Genomic DNA, 13,325 nt, shown 5'->3' on the forward strand with positions numbered 1-13,325 from the left:
TTCGACTCCCTTCGGCGGCAAAGTTCCCCTCTACTTTTATCTCCTGTGTCATTTATGAAGAATAATAACGTAATGTCAAAGTTCTCCATCCCGCATTAAGTTACTACATCTTTCCTGCAGCAATTCAGGCTCAAAGCCAATCTAGCAATTATCCACCTAATTTAGAGCTTTAAGTGGTTCCAATCTGAGGTGCACTACACCGTTCTTCACATTACGCAAACTACGCCTCATTTATTCTGACCTCAAAGTGCTGTGCACCTCATCGCACCATAACTTCCAATTAATGCGATTAGCAATATTTGCCTACTTCAGCCGTTTTGCGCTGTCTGTCTGTCTGTCTGTCTGTCTGTCTGTCTGTCTGTCTGTCTGTCTGTCTGTCTGTCTGTCTGTCTGTCTGTCTGTCTGTCTGTCTGTCTGTCTGTCTGTCTGTCTGTCTGTCTGTCTGTCTGTCTGTCTGTCTGTCTGTCTGTCTGTCTGTCTGTCTGTCTGTCTGTCTGTCTGTCTGTCTGTCTGTCTGTCTGTCTGTCTGTCTGTCTGTCTGTCTGTCTGTCTGTCTGTCTGTCTGTCTGTCTGTCTGTCTGTCTGTCTGTCTGTCTGTCTGTCTGTCTGTCTGTCTGTCTGTCTGTCTGTCTGTCTGTCTGTCTGTCTGTCTGTCTGTCTGTCTGTCTGTCTGTCTGTCTGTCTGTCTGTCTGTCTGTCTGTCTGTCTGTCTGTCTGTCTGTCTGTCTGTCTGTCTGTCTGTCTGTCTGTCTGTCTGTCTGTCTGTCTGTCTGTCTGTCTGTCTGTCTGTCTGTCTGTCTGTCTGTCTGTCTGTCTGTCTGTCTGTCTGTCTGTCTGTCTGTCTGTCTGTCTGTCTGTCTGTCTGTCTGTCTGTCTGTCTGTCTGTCTGTCTGTCTGTCTGTCTGTCTGTCTGTCTGTCTGTCTGTCTGTCTGTCTGTCTGTCTGTCTGTCTGTCTGTCTGTCTGTCTGTCTGTCTGTCTGTCTGTCTGTCTGTCTGTCTGTCTGTCTGTCTGTCTGTCTGTCTGTCTGTCTGTCTGTCTGTCTGTCTGTCTGTCTGTCTGTCTGTCTGTCTGTCTGTCTGTCTGTCTGTCTGTCTGTCTGTCTGTCTGTCTGTCTGTCTGTCTGTCTGTCTGTCTGTCTGTCTGTCTGTCTGTCTGTCTGTCTGTCTGTCTGTCTGTCTGTCTGTCTGTCTGTCTGTCTGTCTGTCTGTCTGTCTGTCTGTCTGTCTGTCTGTCTGTCTGTCTGTCTGTCTGTCTGTCTGTCTGTCTGTCTGTCTGTCTGTCTGTCTGTCTGTCTGTCTGTCTGTCTGTCTGTCTGTCTGTCTGTCTGTCTGTCTGTCTGTCTGTCTGTCTGTCTGTCTGTCTGTCTGTCTGTCTGTCTGTCTGTCTGTCTGTCTGTCTGTCTGTCTGTCTGTCTGTCTGTCTGTCTGTCTGTCTGTCTGTCGATGGATGGATGGATGGATGGATGGATGGATGGATGGATGGATGGATGGACGGATCTAAGCCAAGTGCCCGAAGTTGTTTGTCTGCTCGGGCCCCTAGGTATGTTTTCGTGGCAGAGGAGACAGAACCGTCCATGTGTGCGTGGGGGCGTTCGTTGGTAAAAAAAAAACCTTGTTTACCTGTGAACAAGGCTCCCGTGTGGGAGCTGAAACGCCTTCTTTTCTTTTTGAAACTTTACTTGGTCGGCGTAGTGCCCCGGGTTCTTGTTTACCTTTTAACAAATGTTCTTTTTCACACGTTTTTAACTGTAACTGGCTTCCGCCCCCCCCCTATATAATGCCCAAATTGGCCTTTAGATATATGAATAAACAAATAAATAAATAAATACCTTCGGCATTCTCATTCTTTCCTCCTAATTCCAGCTTAGTGATCTGACTCTCGTCATGTCATCGTCATCAAGCCTTCTTGCCCGAACCTGTGGTCGAAATTTTCTAATAGCTTGGGTGGCTCGGTATGTGCTCGTGGTGCTATAGTCGTTCCACCATCGTCGTCATACAGATTTGTCATCCGAGTGTCGCCGTTCCGTCGTCATGGCGCCATTGTCGTCATACAGTCACATACAGTCATGTTGTCACACCGCCATCGTAATGTCGTCGTGGTCGTCGTTCAATCGTCGTCACTCCGACGGCAGACTCGTCACGCTGTCCTCATCACGCCTTTAATACGACTCCGTGGGCCCAGTTGTTTATAGCTTGGGTCACTAGTCATGTGCTCGTGGCTGCGTCGCAGCCACGAGCACATGAATAGCACATGAAACGACCGCGTCGCAGCCGCGGTCGTTTCATCTTTGCCATTACAGGTTTTGAGATCCACCATTCTTGCTTATGGCTATGGTGTTGCGCTGCTAAGCACGAGGTCACGTGGTCGAATCCCGGCCACGGCGGCCGTATTTCGATGGGGGCGAAATGCGAAAACACCCGTGTACTTAATTTATGTGCACCTTAAAGAACCCCAGGTGGCTCAAATTTCTGGAGCCCATCACTACGCCATGCTTCATAATCAGCTCGTGCTTCTGCCACGTAAACCCAAAGTTTAATTTTTAACAGCTTTTGAGCCGACTGTACTCATGCTGTCATGGCCACACCATCATCGCCAACATTCGTCGTGCATTCATTGACACAACGCCGTCGTAAAGTCACAATGGGGGTTCCATTGTCGTCATTCGAACTCCATCGCCATCACACAGCCCTTGTCACGCTTTAGTTTGACCATCGTCATCACTTCAGTAATGTCATCCCATTACCTTCATGCCGGCTTCATCGTTCAAGTCACATCAATCTTTCTTTGTCATTATCTTGCAATCATACTGGCATGGTGGAATCATATTGCATCGTTCAGACTTGATTATGCAGCATGCCGTTCTCGTATTGCCGTCATCATGGCTCTAACTTCGTCATCTGACTCTCGTAATACCATTGTCGCCACCCAAGCATCCTCTTACAGGCTTCTTGATACAGTTGTCGTCACGCCATTGTCATCATGCACTCGTCGTCATCGTGTTGTACTCACAGCCTTGTCATGCCGTCGCCGTCATACAGTCACCGGGATGCATTCATTGTCATACTGTCGTCGCGATGCAGTCACGGTCTTTACATCGACGTAATTCTAATTTTGAAATCCGACTCTTGTCATACTGTTGTCGTCAAACAGCCGTCTTCTTATCGTTGTCGTAAAGTCCTTGTCATCCTATCGTTGTTTTAACATTATCGTTTCTTCAGTAACATCATCTACTTGTAGTCTTGCCTTTCATTTTCATACCACCTTCGTCAATCCACCTTCATTTAATCCACCTATCATTTTATGGTAATCATGCTACCGTCATTCAATCGCGATTACGCTGCAGTTGTTATACCATCATTGCGTCGTCGTCTGATAGTCGCTATCATGAATGAATTGTCATAGCATTGTCATCATGCCATCCATCCGTGCAATCCATCCTCACTTCATCATCCGGTTGTCATCATACCACCGTCGTCACGCTATTGTGGGCATATACTATTGTAATCTCACTGTCCTCATGTCGTCGTTATAACGCTATCGTCGTTTGCGATTCTCATAATTTAGGAATTGACATACAATGACCGTCATGCCGTCGTCGTTATACCGCCTTTGCACTTCCATCAACATCATTCCTTCTGCGTCATTTCGTCGTCATGAATGCGTTGGTGCCATACAGTCATCGCCATCATGCCTTTATCTGTGGAGACCTTGGCAAGCAAGTGCAACTGGTAAAGTATGTAAATATCGGAGTATGGGGGGGGGGGCACATATAGTGCAGGCAACAACAGTAAGAATGAGCCCTGCGCATGTTAAGCAAATGTGACTTCAGGAATACGATGTGTCGCTACGTTGCTCGAATGGTAATCCCGTTACCGTCTACAGTCATCGTGGGATCAGTTCTTGCACAGTTTTTTTCCCAGTATCGCTGTTATCAAACTTGCCGAAAGACCCGCTTACAGAATTCGAGTTTTTTTTATGTTATCGCGGATGATTCGGCGACTACAGTTAAAGGTATCGGATTAATTTTCGTCCATGACGTTCGCTATAAAATCAGTGACTACATTCAAGAACGTTCTGATTCTATGGGCATATTTTGCGACGAACTTGATAGCAGCGTTACTTGCGAAAAAAACGGTATGTAAAGAAACGGTTCCTGCTGTCTGTTTGGGTGACAAAAATTAAATAGCTGCAGGAGAAAACAACACCCTCTTTGATCTCAAGGATACAAATATGCCATTTCGAGCCTGCCAAGTATTGTGAAATATTGGCTGTGAAGTACCGGAGGAGCAGCTCAAAGTAAACCTAAAATTACCTTTTCATTTCATTTTTATTTCCTTAAAGGCCCCCAGTAGAGGGTTTTACATAAGGGGTGAGGTTAACATGAGAAAGCAAAACATTTTTTTTTTCATGGTGACAGGTGGAATGTAACTTTTTCTTGGAAGGTTGATGGACAGGTGATGGCTGAAATTTCATGGGGAAGGTCGTTCCAGTCGCTTACTGTTCGGAGGAAAAATTACTTGGAAAATGTAGTCGTACGGGCACGTTGGCGTGAAATTTTCAGTGGGTGACCAATTCGGTGAGACGTGCGTGATGGCGGTGCGCAGACGTATGGCTGCTGTTTGAGCTGGGAATAATGAAATTTGTCAAATAGGCAAAAGCTAGAAAAACGACGACGGAGCGAAAGACTATAAATCGGACTGTAGCTTGAGAGATGAAACACTAATATAGGATCAGTATGAGCGGTGAATGAAACGGGCGACTCTGTTTTGCACAGCTTCTAATGAGTCAATGAGGTATGCTTGCTGTGAGTTCCAGATGGCGGATGCATACTCAAGTTTTGGCCTGATTAATGATTTATAAGCAAGTAGCTTTACATTTTGAGGGGCGTCGTGAAGATGACGTTTAAGAAAGCCTAGTTTTTTTATTCGCAGATGATATTAGATTTGTTACGTGCTCGCGCCATGATAAGTCATTGCTGATAGTGATGCCGAGGTAAGTACAGGACGGGACAAGTTTGAATTCGGAAACTGTATCTAAGACAGCAGAAGCTGTTTCGTCACGTTCCTAAGCCTTGACTTAAATCGCCTAATATTTTACTTATGTCAGCCTATAGCAGCTCACCTGGCTCATTGAGGAAAAATACTGAGTGTTGCAAAAGGGGTCCCGTTTCTCCAACACTAGACGTTTTTCTTATCTAGTTCCGCTGTTAAATCAGCTTGGACCTACAGTGTGGCATTTTTCTTCTTCGCGAGGGCGACGATGGATACCGATGAAGGCTACCATAAATTGGGTGCGATATTCAAGTTATCCCGACCACGGCGGCCGCATTTCGATGGGGGCGAAATGCCAAAACACCCGTGTACTTAGATTTAAGTGCATGTTAAAGAACCCCAGGTGGTCGAAATTTCCGGAGTCCTCAGCTACGGCGTGCCTCATAATCAGAAAGTGGTTTTGGCACGTCAACCCCCATAATTTTTTTAATATTCAAGTGTTTTTTTAATAAAACGGAGGTCAATAACGTTCGCCTACCTGCAAATTCGCTCTATTAGCATTAGCCTCTCAGTTTCAAATAAAAATGTATTAAAGAAGCTTGAGCAATTACTCTCCTGAAACATAAGTTTCTTGTAGTAAAGTATGTCTAGGACGCCCAGCAACTTGTCTGGAACAACTCTGCGTACTTCCATAGGCTCTGTTAAGAAAGATGCGTTTATTCTGAAAAATTACGCTGTGTATAAGCCGCAGCGCTCGCAGCATACAGAAAGTGCCGTTTACAGCCGCACGGTAACAAGAAGTAGCACACATAGACACAAATACCGTGAAGTACCATCGAATAGGTGAGGCACGCGTGTTTGGGGAAATTTTTTGTTAGTACAATGTCTCTTCTATTTACTGGCATTAATTTTGACACCGGGAGTGCTTTTGTCGATGTGCGCAGGCTTGACTTGGGCTTCTCGAAGATTGCACTGTAGCACACGCATTGAGCTTATTATATGTAGAGTTTACTTCATCTTAACGAGGCATCACTTTGTCGGTACACAACACCAGCTTGTCTGCCACTATGGGGGAATGTCACCACTTTATACGTCCAGGTTATACATTCACGTAATACCTCAATGTTATACGTCCAAGAAGACATAGATATACGCCAGTAAACAAAAATGCTTATCTGAAGTTTTTAATAGCGTCAATGCATTAGTCCATTTATGCTTAGACCGCCGCGTGATGGGTGATAAGTGCTCGGCGTTACAGGGTCGTTGGATCACTTTAATTCGCACACACTGCTTACGCTTGCAGCAACAAAATGTAGCCTGCGAATAGTTACGACTCTATGGCCTACCGAAATATGTTACATGGTCTAGAAAAAAAGCACCACATAAGAATGTTGCCAATTTGGGCTTCTGAATGCGGCAAGTTGGGTTTGATTTTTTCCTTTCAGGGTAGACGGCGTCCAAGTCTAAGACCATGCGATGGCTCCCTCTCAGCAACAGGACTCAATCTCGAAGGCTAGGCTTTTGCAGACTGCACGCGCCGTAAGGAATCGCACAGCCAAAAGAATGTCACGGACGCCACGTTCCGGACGCCGCCTATTACAGCGGAAATATACAGCAGCAAAGCGGTCTCACGTTTTCTCGTGCTCCAACGCCAAAGTACCAGAGTTTCCGAGCATGAGTGTGGCAGGTGCCCTCATATCCTTGAGCAGCTCTTCTGGATGGCTGTAGGAGACACCCGTCTTTCCACACATCAGGAACAGCTGATCGGCATGCTTTAGCAGGTAGCCCTGATTGGTCACAAGAAGCCGGGTCTACCGAAAAGGGACAAGACATTACAGGAGTGTTTACGGGTACCTACGCCAATTGAACGAGCATTGGGTGATATATTTTTTGTCGTGATATCACTAAATTGTACGCTTTGGCTCTTAAAGTCACGATATATCGCGAAGTTACTTCGTCTTTGCACTTGCTTAAGTATTTTTTTTACAAATTACCAATGAACATCTTTTTTAAACTGCATAGAAGACATATTAGGTATAGTACAGCAAAATATACTGCAGATAAGAGAAAAAGAAATAATGCAAACAGAATGTGCCCAAGGAAAATTAATATTTAGTTCTATTTATTAGAGTACCTATCGCATACGACCCGCATGCTCCACCACTTGGCAATGGCTGCGGCAATTCTGCCAGTTGAGCCTTGTTTGTGAGGGGCACAGGATGATGTACGCAAATATTTAGAGCTTGCACACAAGACAGGTTACCAACGAAGGCTAGTGCGGCTACTTGCCCATCTTACAACACACATGATGTATCCATCCAATACACGACAAAAATCTCCACGTATCTGCTTCTCGATAGAGATGGCCTCTTCAACTAGTTTTTTTTTCTTTGCAGCGCCTTTGTTACATTCGATTTTCTCTTTATTTCGCTACGGCGCTAAGCAAGAAAAGGACCAGCGCCCTCCTTGTGAAATTTGTGTCTGTTTCCTTCAGCACTGTAACTATGTTTTAAATAGCGAGTAGCTAGCTAGCCTTGGCTTTAGCATTGGTAATTGTCTTTTCCCTTTCGTTTAATACTGGATTAGTGTTCTTTGGGTAATTAAGGCACTTTTCGGGGATATCTATCTATGTATCTAACTGTTTTCCCGCCTGCAGGGGTCACTGGCCGGGTGGTTAGCACATCGTGCTGCGGTGCTGAAATAACATGGTTCAAACCAACCATCGGACGAACTTGTATCACTGAATATGCGGCAATGTGTACATATGCGCCACTCTTCAACGAAGCTCTTTCACAGCGACATGGGCAACTGTAGTGGCACGACTGCGTAGGCACAGTTGTTCGAAGAAACTGTGACACCGACTTGGAGCACTAGTTATGTGCCAGCCTCCAATGAATATCTCTGAAGCACGCCATCTCGGGTCACCGTGCGTGTGCCAGTGTGCCGCTCTTAAATGAATGGCTTTGAAGCCATCTTGGGTCACCAGGTATGTGCCACTAGCAATGTACCGCCCTACACTGACGAAAAAGATCCCTCAAATTTTTTTGATGCTGAGCGGAATTGAGCCCATGTCGCACAGGTATCAGGACCGAAACACGACGCGTTGGCGGACTGCATCACAAGTGCACTAGACCAACGCTTTGTTAAGCTACGCCACGAACGCACTGGGTATATGCCACTTTTCAATGAATGACTCGCCAACTCTGGTTACCGAGTACGTGCCACTTAGGGCGCGGCAAGCGAGGCAAGAATCGTGAATGTTCACCGGCGCGGCAAGGTTCTCGGAGGCCAGGCGTCTCGGCAGCGCCGACAGACGGCGCGTCCAGAAAGAAGCGCGAGAGAGGAGCCAGGTCATCGCATGACGGGTTTCTCAGCGTTCGTAGGTGCAATTCGGATGCCATGCCAGGCTTCGCACTTAGCGGCGACGAAGCTAGAGGGCGCCGAGTGACCTTTGAGAAGCGCGAAAGAGAGTTTCCGTTGAATTACACGCCTCATAAAAAACTCGATTCAACAATGGCAAGACGTTGCGTGGCTAGACTGATTCCATTCTAACGCATCACCGTCGACAGTCATCAGGAGAACGGTTATGCCGATTTCTTTTTTGCTTTCTTTTGTCTAAATTTACGCACCGCGTGGCGGGGCTAAACGCAGTGCCGCCGAAAGCCTACCGGCTTTTTCTTATGGCTAGAAGTGTAACAAGAATTGGTGCTCGGTGGAGCACCTCAATATGGGAGGTCATCTCGAAATGGGGACCTATAGATATTTGGGACCGTCTCTGGGCGCCCATCGTCCTCAACACAACTTTGGCGAGGCAGACGAGTGTTGCCGCCCAGTACTTGCCGATAAAATGGTACAACCATGCTACCAGCCTGGTGCTCTACAAGAGTTCCAGACGACCGGAAGGACACTCGCCTATTGGAAATTTGGCGGCACGGAAACGCGGGGCTCCTTTTTTTTCTCCATGAAATCTTATGTTTATGTTCTCGACCGTGTACTTTTCGAAAATTCGGCGAAGGTCTGCCTTGCTGGCTTCGGCGCCATATGTTCCCAACATGTAGTTTTCATTTATTCGACTGATCTCGCCTCGCACGTTCCTGCTACTAAGAAACTTGACACTAGCCCAAAGAAATGACGAAGATATTCATTAGCACTTACCGAAGACCTCAGTGAGAATACGGTGCGAATGTAGAAGACACGCTGCCTAGCTACTTTGGGCATCTGTGTGCCCTTCCGAACGAGGATACACAGGGAGATACGGCACAATCTATGTCACCCTTTTTAACAAATGCAGTAACTTTCAGCAGCCGCCAAGTGCGGGTAAAAAATAAGAGGCAATTTGCGCACCGGTGCGCCCCAAGTCAATTTGACATCCGTATGTGTCCAGTGCCGTCAATTGCGGGAATCCCAAATTGCTTTGCGAGAAGTTTATAAAGAAATGAACGGGCATTTCCCCGAGTAGATTCGAACTATGGTCCCACAGAGCCGCTCTCGGGGGTTATAATTCTCAGTAAAAATGCTGCTCCAGAATAGAACGGTCTCGCCTACTAGCAGAATGGTTCGCTGATGCGACACCCTGCAGCGTGTCGACAATTGAAGACCGAGTTGAAAGAAGTGATAATATGCCAGAAGTGCAAAAGGCAGGACAGAAAAGAGCAGGCAGAAATATCCATGCCTTTTAATTTCCCCACCGGAAGCGGCCCCTCCAGAATGAATGAAGTTCCCTTTTTCTCGACCGAAGATCGCTCCGCAGATATCTTCGAATGGGTACTCGAATCGTCACATAACCATTGCTAGAACAGAAAAGATTAATGTAACGCTTACAGCTCTGAGTGGCCAACGTCATGCTGTGAGTTGCCGATGCCACACTCTGCAACTGATCTATTAACTGCTGAATAGTCGAAATGATTTTAACGAAGCCATTGGTACGGAGTGTAAGAGAGGATAGGAAAGAGAACGAAGAAGCCTTGTCTCTCCATTAATGCACCAGTTGGGGAGCGGCACCTCTACGAACGAAGATGCCTACAATTCACATTGAAGATAGCTTTTCTCTCGAAATAAGATATCTAAAGCGATCTACGAATATTTACTCTAACGGATATCAGCCGAAGCAATGGCTTCTGGCATGCTTACGCCACATGTAACTCTGTGGCACATTTACCCCACACAAGGTAAGATGAGACGCTGAGGCGAGGCAATGGCCGGCATGCCTTACTACTGAGGTTACGCGTTCGATCCCAGCCGCGGCGGCCGCATATTGATCAGGTCAAAAGAACTCGTGTACATTGATTTAGGCGCACGTTAAATTACTCCAGGTGGTCAAAGTTAGTCGGGAGCCCCACCCTAGGGCGTGCCTTTATAATCGGAGCGTGATTTGGCACCCTGGAATTTGAATAATCTAAACACTGCGAACGTTATGTCGCTAGCTATTGTAACATCGCTTGGTATTAAGGGAGAAACTGCAATACGCGCCTTTTTGTTATTGCTGCGCACAGTAATTCTTTTCAGTGCCTCCTAATGAGGAAACACTTTCGCAGGCATATATTCTTCTCTTAAATACCCTCCCCACTGCAAATTTGTGCGTACCAAAACGTAATTGCCAAGGAAATATCTGCTCATCGCCGTATAATACCTTGTCCCTGAGCATCCCGTTCTTGCTGAGAAGCTTCTTGAAGACCTTGGATCCTACTTGCGGGTCGAGTGCGCTCAGCGGGTCGTCGAGGACGTAGATACTGCACTGGTGGTAGGCAGCCCGGGCCAAAGACAAGCGCTGCTTCTGGCCGCCACTCAAGTTGTAACCCTGGGAGCAGGAAACGCGCAACCGCTTTTATATTGGCGGCAATCCTAGATATTTTATGAGTGAACAGTCACGGGTATAAAAAATAAAAGGCCAGTTATCTGAGTACGCATAATCTCGAAGAGAAATTAACGCGTAGTTGACATCTTCGCGCCGTCATGGCCGCTCTTGTCCAGAATAACAAACAAAAAATACTCGCGAGGTAAGAAAGTTCGTGCATCGAGGGCGTAAAGTGCAAAGTGCATGCAGTGAATTTGCTCTTTTAGTTCAAGCAAGCTTCAAAAGAAGACTTGAAAGGGCCTGAAGGAAAGCTTGCACCGCTCCAGGATGCACGTTAAATTGCGAAACTGACGCTCAGCAATGCTGAGTGATGTCCCGTCGGCTTTGCAGAAATTCTGAGCCAAACAACGCGTCCGCGATATTGGTTCACACTATCTGCTTCCCAATGCATTGACGTTGAAGTTCAGTGATTATTTATTTATTTATTAAAATACTTTCAGGACCTTAAGACACTACAGAGAGGAGTGAAAAAAAGAGTGGCAAGACGTCCAGCTGAAAAAAAAATTACAAGGCGTCTTGTAAAGCGATCTTGAACTAGTGGTCATCAGTTATGCTGGCGACAGTGGAGGGAAGGTGGTTCCATGCGACGCTTGTTCTAGGAACAATACAGCCAATAATATAATTACACAATTTTGTGCGACAGGATGGTAGACCCACCTTGAAGCGATAACATGAAATTCAGCTTGTCCGGTATTCAGGTAAACCCAAGCGGACTGGGCGTTTTAGCGGATGAGCGGAAACGCAAAACTGAATGGCATGCACGGTGCAGCCGGTTGGTAGCGCACAGCTCGACCAGACGAGCTGATATTGTAGCAAGCAAGTGCACTTCATTTCGCTGCTGGTCAGAATTTTCGGCAGCAACACGATCACGCCGCTGACGAAAATTTACCCGAGCCACGACGCAGAATACACTTGGTTACTGCAATATTAGCTCTTTGTTTGAATGGTTCAGTTCTGCCTAACCAGGTGGCGGCACCATGCAGTGCGTTAACGTTTTCGCCTTCGCTCATGCGGAGAAACCCCCAGTAAGCTTGTGTTTATCGGAATAGCGGAGACGCTAAATCTCCCTAATGGTGGTCAGCGCACTATTCAAAAGGAGGGACAAAATAAAAACAAAATGTAACGAGGAGGGCTGGCTTTCAACTCAATTTAATTTATTAGACAACCGTAGGCTCACACACGGTGAAAATGAAAAAAAAAGAAACGATAGGAAGAGGCTAAAAGCAACAAAATCATTATTCCTTTCTTTTCCGAACCCAGCAGCTCAATAACTTCAACCACTTGGCCATGATAGCACGCTTTCTTGTGCCAAAGCCGATTAGCTCTGAGGGACACTTGGCGCATGCGTTCCTTGCCACTTTCCCGTTTTCTTTCGTCGCGTGCACCGCGCTTTGAGCGCTCTATTGTATGTCCACTGCGGAACTTTGGGTGCAAGAACGTAGGGTTCTAGGTTACTAACGTGCGCCGGAAAGCAGTGCATTCTTTCTCTGAGCGTGTGTAACGTGCCTAATGAGACATTGTCGCTATAGCGTGGAAAAAACATGGTGCAGTGTCCACGTTGGCGGGTGTGGCCCCGCAAGAGCCCGAAATTCCCTGACAGAAAGGTCGCAGTAGAGCCTTGCTGGCCTGAAGGCCTCTTGTTTTCTCGATATAATTTCTCTGACTCGCTTACGCCTATCCTCAAGATTCTTCGTGGAGAAGGAACTTGCAACGTCCTGCCAGGTCTTCAACTTCGTGAAGCAACAGATCCTTTGGCAGAGCTTTTCGTCCGTACAGGAGCTCGACAGGTGACTATCTAGTAGTATCCTGATGTGAGGTATACATATGGTACATACCGCAAAGTAGGTCTCCCAGTAGGTGTGATCACTGCCTACAAAACAGGTCAGTATGTATGTTAAGGTTCGGTAGGTTTGTTCCACTACGCTCTTCATTTGTGGACGGCACAGAGATGTGGTATCATGTTTTACGCCATGATCTTGAAGCACACGTGTGAAGGCCCAGGGCATGAAAGGCCTGCCGCGATTCCTAATCACCCAGAGAGGTGTCCCGTGTCTCAACACAACGTTTTTGTTCAAAAATACGATCAGATGCGACGCGGAGACATCCTTCAAAGCATTTGCTTATACCCATTTGCTTAGGTGTTTGGTGTAAAGACAACCATGGGACTATACCTACTCGGTGTTCTTAGAAATATTCCTCACAGCTACAAACGCAGCTTCGGGTGGAAAAATAGGCTCGATAGCAGGCTTTGGTGGATGAGGCAAACACTTTTTTTCTTTTGAAAAATGATGCAAATGTGAAACATATCTCGCGATTGTCTTTACTGTGCAACGCCACTATAATCTTTCAAGAACTTTCCCAGGCGTCTTGCGTACACCGAGATGGCCGTTAGATGGAAGGTCGTGACATAAAGCCAACACATCTGCTCTCATAACCGATGGAATGAAGAGTAACCATTTTCCGGAAGACCGGAGAATG

The 13,325-nt window shown here is 46.5% G+C and overlaps 1 protein-coding gene across 3 annotated transcripts in view; it reads right to left on the reverse strand.

Annotated features, from left to right (window-relative positions):
• Nucleotides 1-13,325, reverse strand: part of LOC142558244 (ATP-binding cassette sub-family C member 2-like) — a 659,669-nt gene that overhangs the window by 238,467 nt on the left and 407,877 nt on the right. For all 3 annotated transcript variants that reach the window (XM_075670395.1, XM_075670394.1, XM_075670396.1), the window contains 2 exons: nucleotides 10,623-10,790; nucleotides 6,626-6,804 (listed from right to left, as the gene is read on the reverse strand). In XM_075670395.1, the coding sequence (XP_075526510.1) occupies nucleotides 6,626-6,804; nucleotides 10,623-10,790 (347 nt within the window). The remainder of the gene's footprint in view (nucleotides 1-6,625; nucleotides 6,805-10,622; nucleotides 10,791-13,325) is intronic.

This window comes from Dermacentor variabilis, chromosome 9 (genome assembly GCF_050947875.1).
Source record: "Dermacentor variabilis isolate Ectoservices chromosome 9, ASM5094787v1, whole genome shotgun sequence".
In the NCBI taxonomy this organism is placed as follows: Eukaryota; Metazoa; Arthropoda; class Arachnida; order Ixodida; family Ixodidae; genus Dermacentor; species Dermacentor variabilis.